Source organism: Manis javanica, chromosome 14, assembly GCF_040802235.1.
Source record: "Manis javanica isolate MJ-LG chromosome 14, MJ_LKY, whole genome shotgun sequence".
Taxonomy (NCBI): Eukaryota; Metazoa; Chordata; class Mammalia; order Pholidota; family Manidae; genus Manis; species Manis javanica.
Genome location: NC_133169.1, coordinates 92,976,022 through 92,989,062, shown reverse-complemented (window position 1 = coordinate 92,989,062; position 13,041 = coordinate 92,976,022). Strand labels below are relative to the sequence as shown.

Below are 13,041 nucleotides of genomic sequence, written 5' to 3'. Positions count from 1 at the left end.
ATACATAGTTTTGTAGTTAAGGAAAATGACTCACCCAAAGCCCTATTGCAATTGAAATGGCAGATTCGTAATGAAACGGCAGGTCTGTCTCTTCCCGATCTCTTCCACTTACTGCCTCTAAGGAACAATTTTCCATTACAATTTTAGGGCCAGTTTCTAACTAGAATTTTATCTGGTTTTATAGCAATCAAGAAAACAAGATTACAGTGGCAGTTGGAACTTCCTTACTGGCAACAAAAGACTGCTATTTAAATTATGATTTGAGATGAAAAGACAAGACTTCAGGTATTCAATCAATATCTATCAATGTTTAACCTAAACTTCAAAAGGGCAGAAATCATATCCATTCCCTGGCACTCAGGCCAGAGCTTTTAAAAAGTAAGGACTCAACGAATATTTCAATTAAAGCAATGGTTGAAAAATAAAAGACAGAATGAAGCAATGAATGATTATAGCAGGCACTGGAGACATAAAAATGAGCAAGGCTGATGGACAGTGACTGCAACGGGGTTGGAGGGGGGACTTGATAATATGGGCGAATGTTGAAACCAGAATGTTGCCCATGTGAAACCTTCGTAAGACTGTGTGTCAATGATACCTTAATTTTAAAACAAAATTCATGTTGAAGAAATGAGCAAGGCATAAATCTGAGGCTTCAAGAAAGTCAGTACATACATTTATTACTTAATTCATGTTGTCAGCAAATATTTACTTAGAACCTAGTATTTTCCAGGCACTTTGATAAGTACCATGGTAGACAAAACAACCATATTTGTTCCCTAAAGGTGAAGAGATAGTATATGAACAGCTATGGAATAAAACTTAAGTGCTGTGCAGGGGACCGTGAAATAATATAATAGCAAGGCCTAACCAGGATGTAGAAGAGAATGAGGAAAAATTCCAAAAAGCAGCTCCATGAGAAAATTCCATTTGGCTGAATCTTGAGGGTTCTTAAGGGGAAACAGAGACATGACCACCCTGACTGGACAGGCGGGACAAGGAGGAAAAGAAGACAGAGGGGGAGAGGGGTAAAGGGGCCGGTCATGCGGGGCCTCAACCCTCCCGGAGGGTCTCGGACAGTGGGAAGCTGGACAGTGACACGCGCCCACCCACAGCCCGTGAAGGCCCCTGGGACACTGGACAGTGACATGGCCACACCTGTATTCCCTGAAGGTAATGGAGAGTTCTGTGGAGAGCAGCTCTGAGGAGGGAATAACAGTAGGTGTTCCTGGGGAATTTTCAGAAAGCCAAAGAGGAAGTAATGGCGTTATCAGAGATACGACAGTGTAAGGCGAGAAGTGTACAGAACTGAGGTTATTTTGGACACAGATTCAAGAACAGACCTTGAGCAGTTAAAGTAACCTTTTGGAACAAATGTCATATCATGTCATAACTCTCCAATACCTTTCCCGTTGGTTAAAAACCGAAGTCCTTACTATGGCCTGCACAGCTTCTCACTGTCCGGCCCCACTCTGTCCTTTAACTCACTACCTATGTTTTTCTCTATCACTTTGCTCCAGACAGGCTGTCATCCTGGATGTGTTTCAAGCACATTAAGCAAGTTTCTCCCTCGTAGCCTCTGTCCTTGCCCTTCTCTGTCTGGAGCAGATGTCCTCAGGCATTTGCAAGGCTCACTTCCTCACTTCCTTCATCTCTCTGCTGGAATGTCCCTCAATCAGCAAGCTCTTCTCCCATGAATCTGTAATGACTCTCTCCCACGCCCTCCGGCACACTCATCCTTTCTACCCGTCCTTTCCACAGCACCATCATAATCTGATATTCTCTTTAATCATTTGATGACTTTTATATTGCTTGTCTTTCCCAACTAAGATGAGTGGGAACTCCCTGAGGGCAGGGACTGTCATTTCTAGTCACCAATCTGTCCCTCAGAGATGAGCCCAGGTCTTGACATCCTGTCAAGACTTGGGAGGGTCAAAAGTTTGTCCTGTTTGCAAGCTGACAAGTTAGCCGGCCACAGTTAAAGGGGTGCTGGCAGAAGACACATGAGTCAGACACATGGGAATCAATTACTCGGCGGCAACAGGCCCAGGGTCAGCATTTGCTGTGGTTTCCCAAGCCCCGCTTTCTGCAGGGTGACATGAAGAGGACCAAGTGATGTCTACACAGCAAGTGCAGCACGTTACAGGAGAAGGACGCCAAGGTTTTCAAAAACCCCTAAACGTTTGAAAAGGGCACTATACTCACCTACACTTTGCCCGGGAGAGAGAATCTTTAATATCCTCACAAGCAGACAAACCTGCCCTTTGCTCCACTTTCAAGGCCATTTGTCACACAGTCATGTTTGAAAAGATGTGAGCCACAGGCAGTGGGTGCCTCCAGTCCCAAGGCAGGCGGAAGCAGGACAGAGGAGAGAGAGGTGCCTCCCAGCAACACACTGCAGACACAGCCCGTGTTTCTGAATGGAGGGTCACACGCTGAGTTAGGCACAGCTACTGTCCCAGTTCTTGGATGACCGGATGGGGGCACAGCACAGGTGAAGCACCTGCTCAGGAGCACAGAGCTAGGAGGTGTCTCTGCTGAGCACACTCCAGACCCAAAGCGTGCACACGCCTGAGGAAATGGGGGCCTCCCGACCTCTAACCTGTCCCTCCATCAGTCGCCTTAAGCTCTGTGAATGGGTGACAGAAAAAGAGAGAAAAATAAAAAAGGGAAACACCGAAGAAAAGGAAGAAAGAACAGAAAGGGTTTTGGATATCCACTCTGTTCATATCTCCAGAACTGCAGAGCCCGGGAGGCCCCTGGGTTCACCGTACAGACGAAGAGACGGGAGTTCAGAAAGGCCCCCCACCTCTTCACAGGGCCACCAGGGAGAGAGTCGGCTAACCCACGTCCAGAACCCCTTTCCGGGCTGAGCCGCAGCCTTGCACACTTCAGGGCCAAGGTGTGCCTTTCATCTTTCCTACACAGGGGACACGCCCCAGCCCTGCCGGCCGGCCACACCACCGGGTCAATCAATAACCAAGGAGGTCTGTGACCTGGGGCAGCAGGTGGGGCCTGCACCGCCGTCCTCCCAGCCCCAGGCTCTGACCAGAAGGGGTAGGTGCAGTGCCGTTTCCAACTGCTCTCCGGACACAGAACTCTAGCCATGAAGGCCGCAAGCATCTTCCTTCTCGGTGCCTTGGTCCTGCTGAGCCTATCTGGTAGGTATCTTTGCATATTTTTCTGACTTGAGTAAAACCTTTTTGACTTTTTGCTTTACTGGACACATTACCTTCTAAACTTATACAGAGTAGAGTTTCGGACTGATCTTTTGATCCCAATGAGATGAAAGAAGATTCACGGATGAGAATTATAGAAAGAGGGATTTTAACATAACACAAAGACAATTACTTTACTAGTGAGAACAGTTCAGATATGGAAAGGTTGCCCCCTTCTGATAAGGCTGACCCCTTATCGGGGATAAGGTAGAGAAAAGAAGGGATTCTTTCAACCTTAAATACTCTTCTCACTCTGAAAGTTTAAAGACAATTTAAAAGTTTTAAGGTTTCATGAAACTGCATAACATAGATAACAATGCTTTCTAGTAATTCAGCATAAAAGGCAGAGTCTGACTGATTTAAAAATTTATCTTTGACCTTTGCAGGGAAGAGGAAAAATGCTGTTTGTTGTAATTGCTAAACACTTACGGAAGCAGTGGTCCCTTTTCCCCTCCCCATGCATACGAACTGATACAAATAGTTGCCAGTGGAGACCACTTGCTCACCAATTCTCAACCACATCAGGTTCTGGCTATTCCAGGGCCTTCTGCAAGCCCACAGGAGCCCCTCTGCTATTCACATTGAGCTGGACAGAATGATCTCCTTACCCAGATCGACTCGAAGACTGCTGATACTAAAATGAAACCTCACCACCATTTCTTCCTTCGGATACTATCAGATTAGTTCCCCTTCCCTTCAATGAGCTCAGCCACAACTACCATCCCCTACATGATGTTAGCAAGACCTGCTATTTCCTGGGGAGTGCAGCACGGCAATTTTAAGTGTCTATCTGTAGATTCAAGAAATGTGAATTGAACTAATAGTTGCTGCAATGCAGTGGAGGGAGGGAACTCTTTGAGAACCTATGGTGAGTTGTCAAACAAGCTCCATCGTTCAACATTACTTACAAAAGGGAGCTTAAATGTAATTGCAACAGTTAGTTTTACATCACAAGACCTGGTTACTGCTAGGGGTAATTGTTTAACTATATAGCTAGGGTAGCTAATTATATAAACTCTGTATATCTTTGTTTATAAACTGAGATAATAAATACTTACACTTCCTACATTATTAATTTTGAGATCAGAGGTGTTGTGACAGGCTATGGGAATGTCAGGGCACATTCAGAAGATATTTGTTCACTGCCTGATGCATTTCAAGCAGTAAGTATATCATTTAAATGAGTCCACTTTTCTGAAATACCAAATTGAGATACTGTAGCCATAATCAAATTTTGGCTTAATTTCTTTTAAGGTTTCAACAGGCAGGGAAAGTGAATGGACACCAATGAGAAGCCCTTGAGAGAAGATGGAAATGAGAAGGGGTGGGGATTGGAAGAGGCCAGCAGAGAAGTCCCTGTCGTACATGGAAGCAGAAGATTCTGAATGAGAACAGATTCGGTTTCTCCTCTTTAAGACCCACCCTCACCTGTCTGATTTATGTTTTCTAGGTAACACTAGAGCTGACTTCCTGGGGAGAGAGGTAAGGGCAATTGTAATTTCTTATCTCTCAGACTAGAACCGTCTGTTTCAACCAAAGCTCAGTCTAGATGTCACCTTTCACTTTTGCTTGAAGTCAAGACAAAAAGTATGAAAGTTAGTGAGGTTTAACCTATTAAATGTGAATAGTAATAGAAGTTCCCCCACATGGGCTTATGTTGAAGAACAAATTTACTAATATGCAGGTAATTTCTATATAGTCATATAATAGTTGATGTGAAGGGAATATACATATACACACACCCATCACACACACACACACACAGGCTATCTGCAAGTGCAAGGATTTGGGGTAGAAGCCTTCTTAACCTCATGCCAAGCAGTCCTGCCTCCCTAGAGCCAGTTCAGCCGCATTGGTTTAAAGTTCTCTGATCACCGAGGTGGAGTTCCAACTTAAAATGAGCAAAAGAAACTAAACAATAAACTGGGTTCTTCCTCTAGAAAAATTATATATACATATATATATATGATTTTTATATGTATATTAATATATACACACCTAATTTTAAAAACTATATATCTATATATATAATTTTCCATTTTTTCCTTTGTTTATAAGGCAAATTTCAATAAACTTGGAGATGGGGGGAAGAAGTATTCCTCTGTCCATTACATTAATACCTAGTGGGGAGGCAGATGACCAACCAAAAGTATATGAGTAAATAAATTGCTACATTTGTGATAGGTGTTATAAAGAAGTTCTGGTCCCATTAGGAACCTAGCCTAGTTAGACAGAACAGGGAAGATGCCCCTAAGTAAGAGATTTATTTCAAGCCATGAAAGGTAAGTGAGTGTTGGCAAAATATAACAGATGGGAAGAAACACAGAATGAAGTGGCTGAGAACTAAAACTCAGGACCCAGATTGACTTGGTTTGAATCCTGAATACAAACTGTGTTTTAACAGCTGTGTGGCCTTCAGTGATTTAATCTGTGCCTCACTGTCTTCATCAGAAGAGTATAAAAAATAGTTCATAGGATTGTTGTGAGGTTTAAATGGAATAATACATAAAAACCACTTAGGACAGTGTCTAGTCTATAACAATCATTTCACAATTACTAGTTGTTACTGATGCAGAGGAAATAAGCTACGCCAAGTCTCCAAGGGGGGGATGTACCTAGTGTCTTCAAGCGGATAAGGGAAGACCGGCGGGACCGGAAGACAGTGTGCAGGCAAGAACATGCCCCAAGTTACGGCTGGCCTGAGAGGAGCCAGCACCTGCAGTGATTAAAACCTGAACATAATCTCGCTCACCTTATTTAAATCTCACAACATCACTATGAGATAGGTGGGGAAAATGATATTGTTTCCATTTTGCAGATAAAGTAACTGAGGCTCAGAGACACTAAGAGATTTACCAACATCACACAATCTGTAAATAGCAGAGGCATTGCTCAAAATCAGGCTTTCTGACTCCAAATCTTGAATTCTTTCTCTTGGAATACCTAGGATCACTCTCCCAATCACAATCATGCTTGCACATTTAAGATGACCAACTCCAGGGCGGTGAAAACTATTTTAGGGATTTTGCTATAAACTCAAAGAATGAAAAATAATCTGTTTAACTCCATTTTTAGGCTAACTGTAACAAAGAAATGACTGGATGTTCCAAGATCTATAAGCCTGTGTGTGGGACTGATGGAAATACTTATTCTAATGAATGCATGTTATGTATTGAAAATCAGTGAGTACAAATTTGAATTTTTTTAAATGTATTTTTTTAAGCTGGGTGTCTTCAAATTTTCATATATCTTATCCCTCTAAGTCCTAATCAATATACTAATAACATTAATCTTACCATAAGAGAAACAAAAAATCTAGTTTTTTTCAAAAATAATTCTCAATCTCTTTTTCTCCTTATTATATATCTGGTATGATTATATATAGAAGTATGCATGTGTTTGTGTGTATATTATGATAGAAAATAACATTTATTGTGTCAAGCATTGTATGAGGCCCTTAATACTGACAACAAGTCTATGAGGTAAATCATGCTAAGCTCATTATACACATGAAGAAATTGAGACACGGATAGTTTAAATAACTCGTTTGTGATCACCCAGCCACAAGTGGCAGCTCCGGGATTGAACCTGCTGTTTCCACTATGCTTTGAAGTCAAATACCAGACTAAGTATTCATGAGATACAGAAGGAAATCCAAAATATTTTTTCTCTTAATCTGCATATGCTCAGCATAGTCAATGGAAGTATGAGCAAAGTACTGTGAGAGCAGAAGATGAAAACAGCTAATTATGCTATATAATGTATTTATTATGCTGTTTAGGATTTGGAAAAGTTTGGAGGCTTTCACTAGCTAAAGGGAGAAGGGAAATCCAATAAGAGGAAAAAAAACTGGACAAAAGAGAGAAAGGAATTAATAACCTGGTGCAACATAAAACGTGTTAAGGAAAGGACAATGAAAGAGAGTAGAGAAAGTGTTTGAGTGGTTCTTCCAATTAATAAAAAAAATTACTTGTATGACAAAAAAACCCATACTTTTACAGCAAAACAGGAGATAAGTTGGATTTTTTAAAAGCTCATATGCTCCAAATATTTTACACCTAAAAATTCATTCTTGGTGATAGTAATAAATATATTTGCTTAAACCCTCAAATATGGGAATATGAATTATATAGATTAGGCGGCCAAAAGCATATTTTTGTAACACTTTCGTTTATACATATGAGAGCCAGCTTCACTGGAGATCATTTTCTGAAGTGATGGTAGGTCAGGTGATGGGAATCAGACACAGGCACTAAGAGCAACAGATTCGCTACAGATTTGCTACCTCTCTCAGTCACTGAGCATCTAACATGTGTCCGGCATTGTGCTTCTCTCCTCTGTTTTCCTTTTGCCCGTGACGAAGAGAAAATAGGTCATGAGTACAAATCGGGTAGCATCTTGTAACTTGTGAAAAATGCCGCCAAATGAGGTTCGAGCCAAGTGCTGCAGACATAGATTTTTTTCTTATTGAAAAGGTCAAGAAAGGACTCATGAAAAGAATGTCATTTAAACAGGGCTCTGAATGTTGGTAGCACTCGAGAAGCATTCCAGGTTAAATCAAGGAATACGGCGATTAAAACAAGTAGAAGAGATTCTACAAGTGACCCGAAAACTCTAAGTTATTCTGGAATTGATTTGGTGTTAAAGAGTCTGATTTTGGCTCAAATGACAGCACACGTTTCCATTATTCCACTGTGTAAGTTCCTTATAACACAAACCCTCTCCTTGATTTGCTTTAAATCATTTCAGAAAAGTCTCAGAGGACAGAGATCCAATAAACTGAAGTTTTAGACCCAAAATATTAGGTGCTCTGCTTTGTGGTGAGTTTATTTCCACATTCAAGAGTTGTAAAAGGATCTTGAAACCACTTGTTAACTTTCTCATAACCTACGCTGTTGACATTGAGGTCAAACATGGTATTTCCATCCAAGGGGAGGAGAAAGCAATAGAACAGCCTTGAGAGCTGGGAAACCCCCAAGTGCCAAGGCCAGAAGGCCTGATTCTCAGGAAGAGATACTGGCAGGCACGGGCACAGGGCAGGGACGCCCTGTGCCCTGAGCCTCTAAAACTGACCAGTCCTGCTTGCTCTTTCCATTCTTTCAAAAATATGTAAATATGGGACGAACATTGGAGTGCCAGGAAATGTGACCTCTTTTTCTGTATTTCTCAGGTAAGGAAAGAGGTCTGTAGAGAAAATGTGGCATTCTCAAATACAACATATTTTCCAGAGTATCATATTGCCTTTCTCTCTATAGCCCTTTAAAAGCCCCAAACAAACACACTGTACAGTTACCTAGAGCCCGGCTCTAACCTCAGTTGTCGGGTTTTGCGATGGGCAGACAAACACAGTCTTGCATCCCCTTCCTTAATCGTCGTGTGCTTGGCAGACATATGCTGTTAAGGGCTCTTTCTATGTCTTCTATATCTTCTTAGGGAATCTACTGGCAAATTATTTTCTATAGACCAACTTCCTTCAGCAGAACTTACCTCTATCTCTGAGCTGCCCAATACAGAAGCCACTAGCCACACCATTAGCACTTAAAATGTGGCTAGTGCGACTGAGAAACTAACTTTTTTTAATTACCTAACTTTAACTGACCTAAATTTAAATAGCTATGAGTGGTTAGTGTCTTCTACCCTATTGCATAGCACAGCTATAGGAAATACGTCAACTTGTGCGCTCTGCTTAGATGTTTGTGTATATATATGCTAACTGACTCAGAAATAAGTGTTCTGAGTGGTTAATTATTATAGAACAGGAAAACATTAAAACTCTTAAAATGAAGAATCAGCAAGGTCCCGATAAATACATGCATTAAGATGTATAGAAGTCATGCCCTCAAGTAATAGAGAAACAGGAGAATTTTTATAAGCCAGTATATTCATGGAAAGAATTAGAAAAATGAGAGATCTGAAAATAATCTCCTTAGGAACAATTACAGGATTTAGCTTAGAAAAAACAGGTTTGGGAAAGGTGGTATCTGGGAAAAGAGAGGTTTTTATCTGGAAGGGAGAGTGATCAAAGCTGGCAGGTATCACAGAGGATAGAGATAAGATTACTTTTTGCAATATCTCACAGGTTATTAATTACCAGAATTCTAAAACAAATAATCAGTCCATTCGAAGGTCCTACAGTAGCTCAGGCACCAGCTAAGATGGAAACCTGCTGGCTTGGACAATGACATCAGGAGCAGAAGAACCAACAGTGATTAGAAATTGACTTCAGGAGTTTACTGCAACTCCCCACAGATCTGTAAACCCCGTAAGGATGGACATCTTTCCCTTCTGTTGTATCTCTACTGATTGACAGTTCTCAATATCTAATGGATGAATGAACAAGCGAATGAATAAATGAATGAAAGACAGAAATGGGAATATATCTCAAACCACTCAATTTTAAATAAAGCTGATTTTTGAAAATTGTTTTTCTCCCACAGTCACATTTTTGTCATCAAAGTGTAAGCTGATTTTTTTTCCCAATCTCTCCTACAGGGGGCGCCAGGTTGCTGTCCGCATCAAACAATCTGGACCTTGCTGAAAAGCAAGGCTCTGGAACCCCATGGCGTCCCCACGGCGCCCAGCTGGCCTGAGCAGTAAATAAAATGCATACAAGCTCCTCCTGCTGTTCTCGTCTGCTTTGTCCTCAAAGGCAGACACCGGGGACACATACCAGGGACAGGGGACTGAGGTAGACTCAGAATAGACCAAGTTTTAAAAAATACAGCAATCCTGTCGTTTTGAACAGGATTTGCCTCATAATGCTTTTTCCTTCCCCATCTTCCTCACATTCTGAGGGCTTTTTCTCAGGAAATGTGATTGCCGATGTAACTGACAGGACAGAGTCGGCTCACAGATACATATAATCCCGTATGAGGACAAGAGTCACATTTCAAGGGACAGTTGGAAAACTCGGCGGTCCAGAAGCACATTATCCATCACATTATTTCACTGACTGAAATAATCCCTTTAGGTATTTTTGGAACTTAATTGCACGTCTATTGTACCTGGCACTGGTCTAGGTATCCAGACATAAGATTTCAAAGAGCTGCCTGTCTGGTGGGATAGAGGTGAGTCTTAGGATTTTCCAGGTATCTCAGAATGTAGACTTCAGGTGAGACAATTTTCTCAAAGAGGCTCTGAATCACTGAGTCAACCAAAAAAGCTATGTTTTCTCAGCCATGCTGTGGAGCCGCCTCTGCATTTAGCCCTCATTCTTCCACAGCAGAGGCAATCCCACCTTTGTTACTGAGGTAACTGGCAGGAATAAGGAGTTCTCCATTTTCCCCGGCAGCCTGAGGTTTGGATGGAGGACTTCATCTCGGGCCTGACTTGGAGATCCGCTTCACTGGGCCTGCCGGGTTTGTGCTGCGAGAACTAGAGGAACAACCGAGACCTGATTCTAAATTAACCTGAGCAGTGGTCTCTTCTACCACCAAATCACCAAGGGATTGTTTGTCAAGGGAGGAGGGACTATAAACCAGATGAACTGATCTTGAGGACTTCACATGGTTCACTTTGTTTTACACGTGGGCCACAGCAACCACAGCAACGCTGGAAGGTTATCTTTATCTTGTGAGGAAACTTAGTAAAGTTAAGTAATTTAACTAATATCACCAGCAAAGAGAGTGTCAGAGTTAGGCTTTCAATCCAAATCTAACGCCTCCTTATCTAAACCACAATCACCCCAGGCAGATTTTTCCTTGCCTATATCTTCCATAGGAACTTTGAGTGACATCCTTATATTACAAGGCCCGTGTTTATATTCAGGGACAGAACATAAGATAGAAAAAAGGAAGTCCCCCCCCCAAAAGAAAAAAGTATCTCTAATCACTGCAAAAGAGAAGAAAAAAACAGCTAGAATTCCTGAGCGTGTACGAAGAACTGGTTTAGAATGGAGAAGAGGACAGAGGGCTAAAGGGCCTAAGATGCACCAGGTTCCCTAATAGAAGTGGGGAATAAATCAGCCATTGAATGAGAAATAGCCAATCAAATTCAGCCCCATACTTGCAAAACAGTTGCCTGACACTCTAACCTAAAAAAAAGGTTAATTTCTTGTATTTCAGTGTATACATGCCTTGAAGTTTAAGTCTGACCGCTAGGGGATGCTGTGGTCCGCCAAGGGACAGCCGCACAGGGGCCGAGCAGCTCCCCAGAGGCTGTGCTCACAGACATGAGGGATGCGAGATGGCTTCCAGCATCTTGTCCCTGATGGTAGAGGACGCTTGAAGGGCACCCCTAATGCTAAGGAACTTAGCCACGGTAAACGGAATTTAAACCACCGAGTGCCAGAAATTGTCGTGTCTCACTGGACCATTTTATAGGCCTGGAAAGCAGAGGTTTGGGGGTTTTCCGCAGAAGCAATACATAAACCTGGACTGTCTGCCTTTACTGACTGCGCTCCCTGACCGAAGCAGCCCACATGTCCGCCTGGCGATACTTTGTGGGCCCCCCACCTGACGGTTGGCAAAGAGAAGTTCTCAGGACACAACATGAGACAGACAAGAACGCAGTTGCTGTCCCCGGGTGAGGGTCCAGAACGAAGGGGTACCCAAAAGCAAACACACCAGGCACAACTCAGAGAACTGATTCTCTGAGTTTTTTTGCCTGCCGATCTGAATTTGGGGAGGAAGGGTCAAGGTGCAATTTCACCTTCCTCTCTGGAACAGGCACCGCAGATAGAGACAGAGATGGGACACTGCCTTTGAGACTTCCTACCGTTTGCCGGCTTCTGACAGCTTTGCCAGGATTCCCCTGCAGGCGTGAGGTGGGGGGGCGGGGGTCCGTGACGTCATCCTGGTCACCAGAAACTTTGGAGGAGGAAAATAATTGTCCTTCTACCCTTCATGGAGGGGGGTGCTTGGCTGAGACCCCTTATTCTCTGGGTCATCTCATAAATGGGCAGATGGCCTCGGTTAATTTAAAAGTCCTCCGCTTTGGCCACTGTCCCTCCAGATTGTCCCTGCAAAGGGCGGCCTGCTTGTTCAGCCTTCAAGCAAAGTGTTATCCGCCCGCGACGCCACGCTGGGCCCTGTCCGTCCCGCCCGGGGCCTAGTTTGTTTCTGAGACGGAACCTGTTTCCACCCGGTTCCGGCCGGGGTCTGGGTCGGACCTAGTGCGTCGCCGGACCCAGTCCGACTCCTGCCGGTTCTCAGACCCGACGCAGTTTCGGGCTGTCGCCAGCCCCAGCCTGGAGAGAGAAAGGCTCCCGTCAGCTCTGAAAGCTCGTGGTGGAAAAGCCGCAAAGTCAGGATCCGACGGGGGCGGGGCTGCGGCCCCCGGAGGCCACGAGGAGCCGCGAGCTCAGGGCCCGCGGGGAGCCCGGGCTCTCGCTTCCGTCCCCGGAGCTGTGCACAGATGAACGCGAGACGTGCGCACATCTTAAGGGTTTATTTGAGCAAAAGCTGCTTCCAACAGGGCATCACCCAGTCCAACAGAAAGAAATTCCGAGGCGCCCGAGGAAAGACTTCCGGACAGAAGGAAGCAGCCACACGAAGGAGCGAGCTGGTTATTACGGCGGCGCCGTGATCGTTCAGAGGACGGCAGCGTCCATCAGGCGGATGGCCCGGCCGGCGTTGAGCAGGGGACGCCTCCCCGGCTGGTTTAAGATGCCGGTTCTGGGGAAGTTGAAACTGTGCGGCGATCTTGGTCTGAAGACATGCGGCTAGCATAACTTAACAACATTTGGGGCCGTCTGTCTTGTTTCTAAAAGATTCATCAGAAAGCTGCAGATGACTGTGTTCGGGTCTGGCGGTTAATTTTAAGAGAGATTTATCAATCCGAATGTGTTTAGAGGAGAGAGACTATCAAGATTAATAAGAATTTC

General features: G+C 43.7%; 1 protein-coding gene and 1 long non-coding RNA gene across 4 annotated transcripts in view; one reads left to right on the top strand and one right to left on the bottom strand.

Moving 5' to 3' along the window:
- LOC140846240 (uncharacterized) overlaps window positions 1-12,508 on the bottom strand; it is a 161,258-nt gene extending 148,750 nt beyond the window's left edge. The window contains exons 1-2 of one of the 2 annotated variants that reach the window (XR_012125224.1): window positions 11,934-12,508; window positions 35-117 (exon numbers count right to left, since the gene is read on the bottom strand). This is a non-coding gene — a long non-coding RNA (uncharacterized lncRNA). The remainder of the gene's footprint in view (window positions 1-34; window positions 118-11,933) is intronic. The other variant, XR_012125225.1, reaches the window with a different exon arrangement.
- Window positions 3,003-9,835, top strand: SPINK1 (serine peptidase inhibitor Kazal type 1). Of its 2 annotated transcripts, none has more exons than XM_037016392.2 (4): window positions 3,003-3,161; window positions 4,669-4,700; window positions 6,294-6,400; window positions 9,298-9,634. In XM_037016392.2, exons 1-4 carry the CDS (start codon window positions 3,107-3,109, stop codon window positions 9,398-9,400), a joined length of 297 nt encoding a protein of 98 aa, XP_036872287.1. In that variant the 5' UTR covers window positions 3,003-3,106; the 3' UTR covers window positions 9,401-9,634. The 2 variants fall into 2 exon arrangements, with proteins under 2 accessions (XP_036872287.1, XP_017501784.1); XM_017646295.3 differs by lacking the exon at window positions 9,298-9,634 and adding an exon at window positions 9,711-9,835 and having other exon boundaries at window positions 3,009-3,161.
- Window positions 12,509-13,041: the final 533 nt, after the last annotated feature.

Bases quoted from the DNA above. Each gene is read 5' to 3' on its own strand.
- SPINK1 (XM_037016392.2), top strand. From the start codon at position 3,107: ATGAAGGCCGCAAGCATCTTCCTTCTCGGTGCCTTGGTCCTGCTGAGC. The intron at 3,162-4,668 runs GTAGGTATCTTT...TATGTTTTCTAG, and splicing joins GGTCCTGCTGAGCCTATCTG to GTAACACTAGAGCTGACTTC. The intron at 4,701-6,293 runs GTAAGGGCAATT...CTCCATTTTTAG, and splicing joins CTGACTTCCTGGGGAGAGAG to GCTAACTGTAACAAAGAAAT.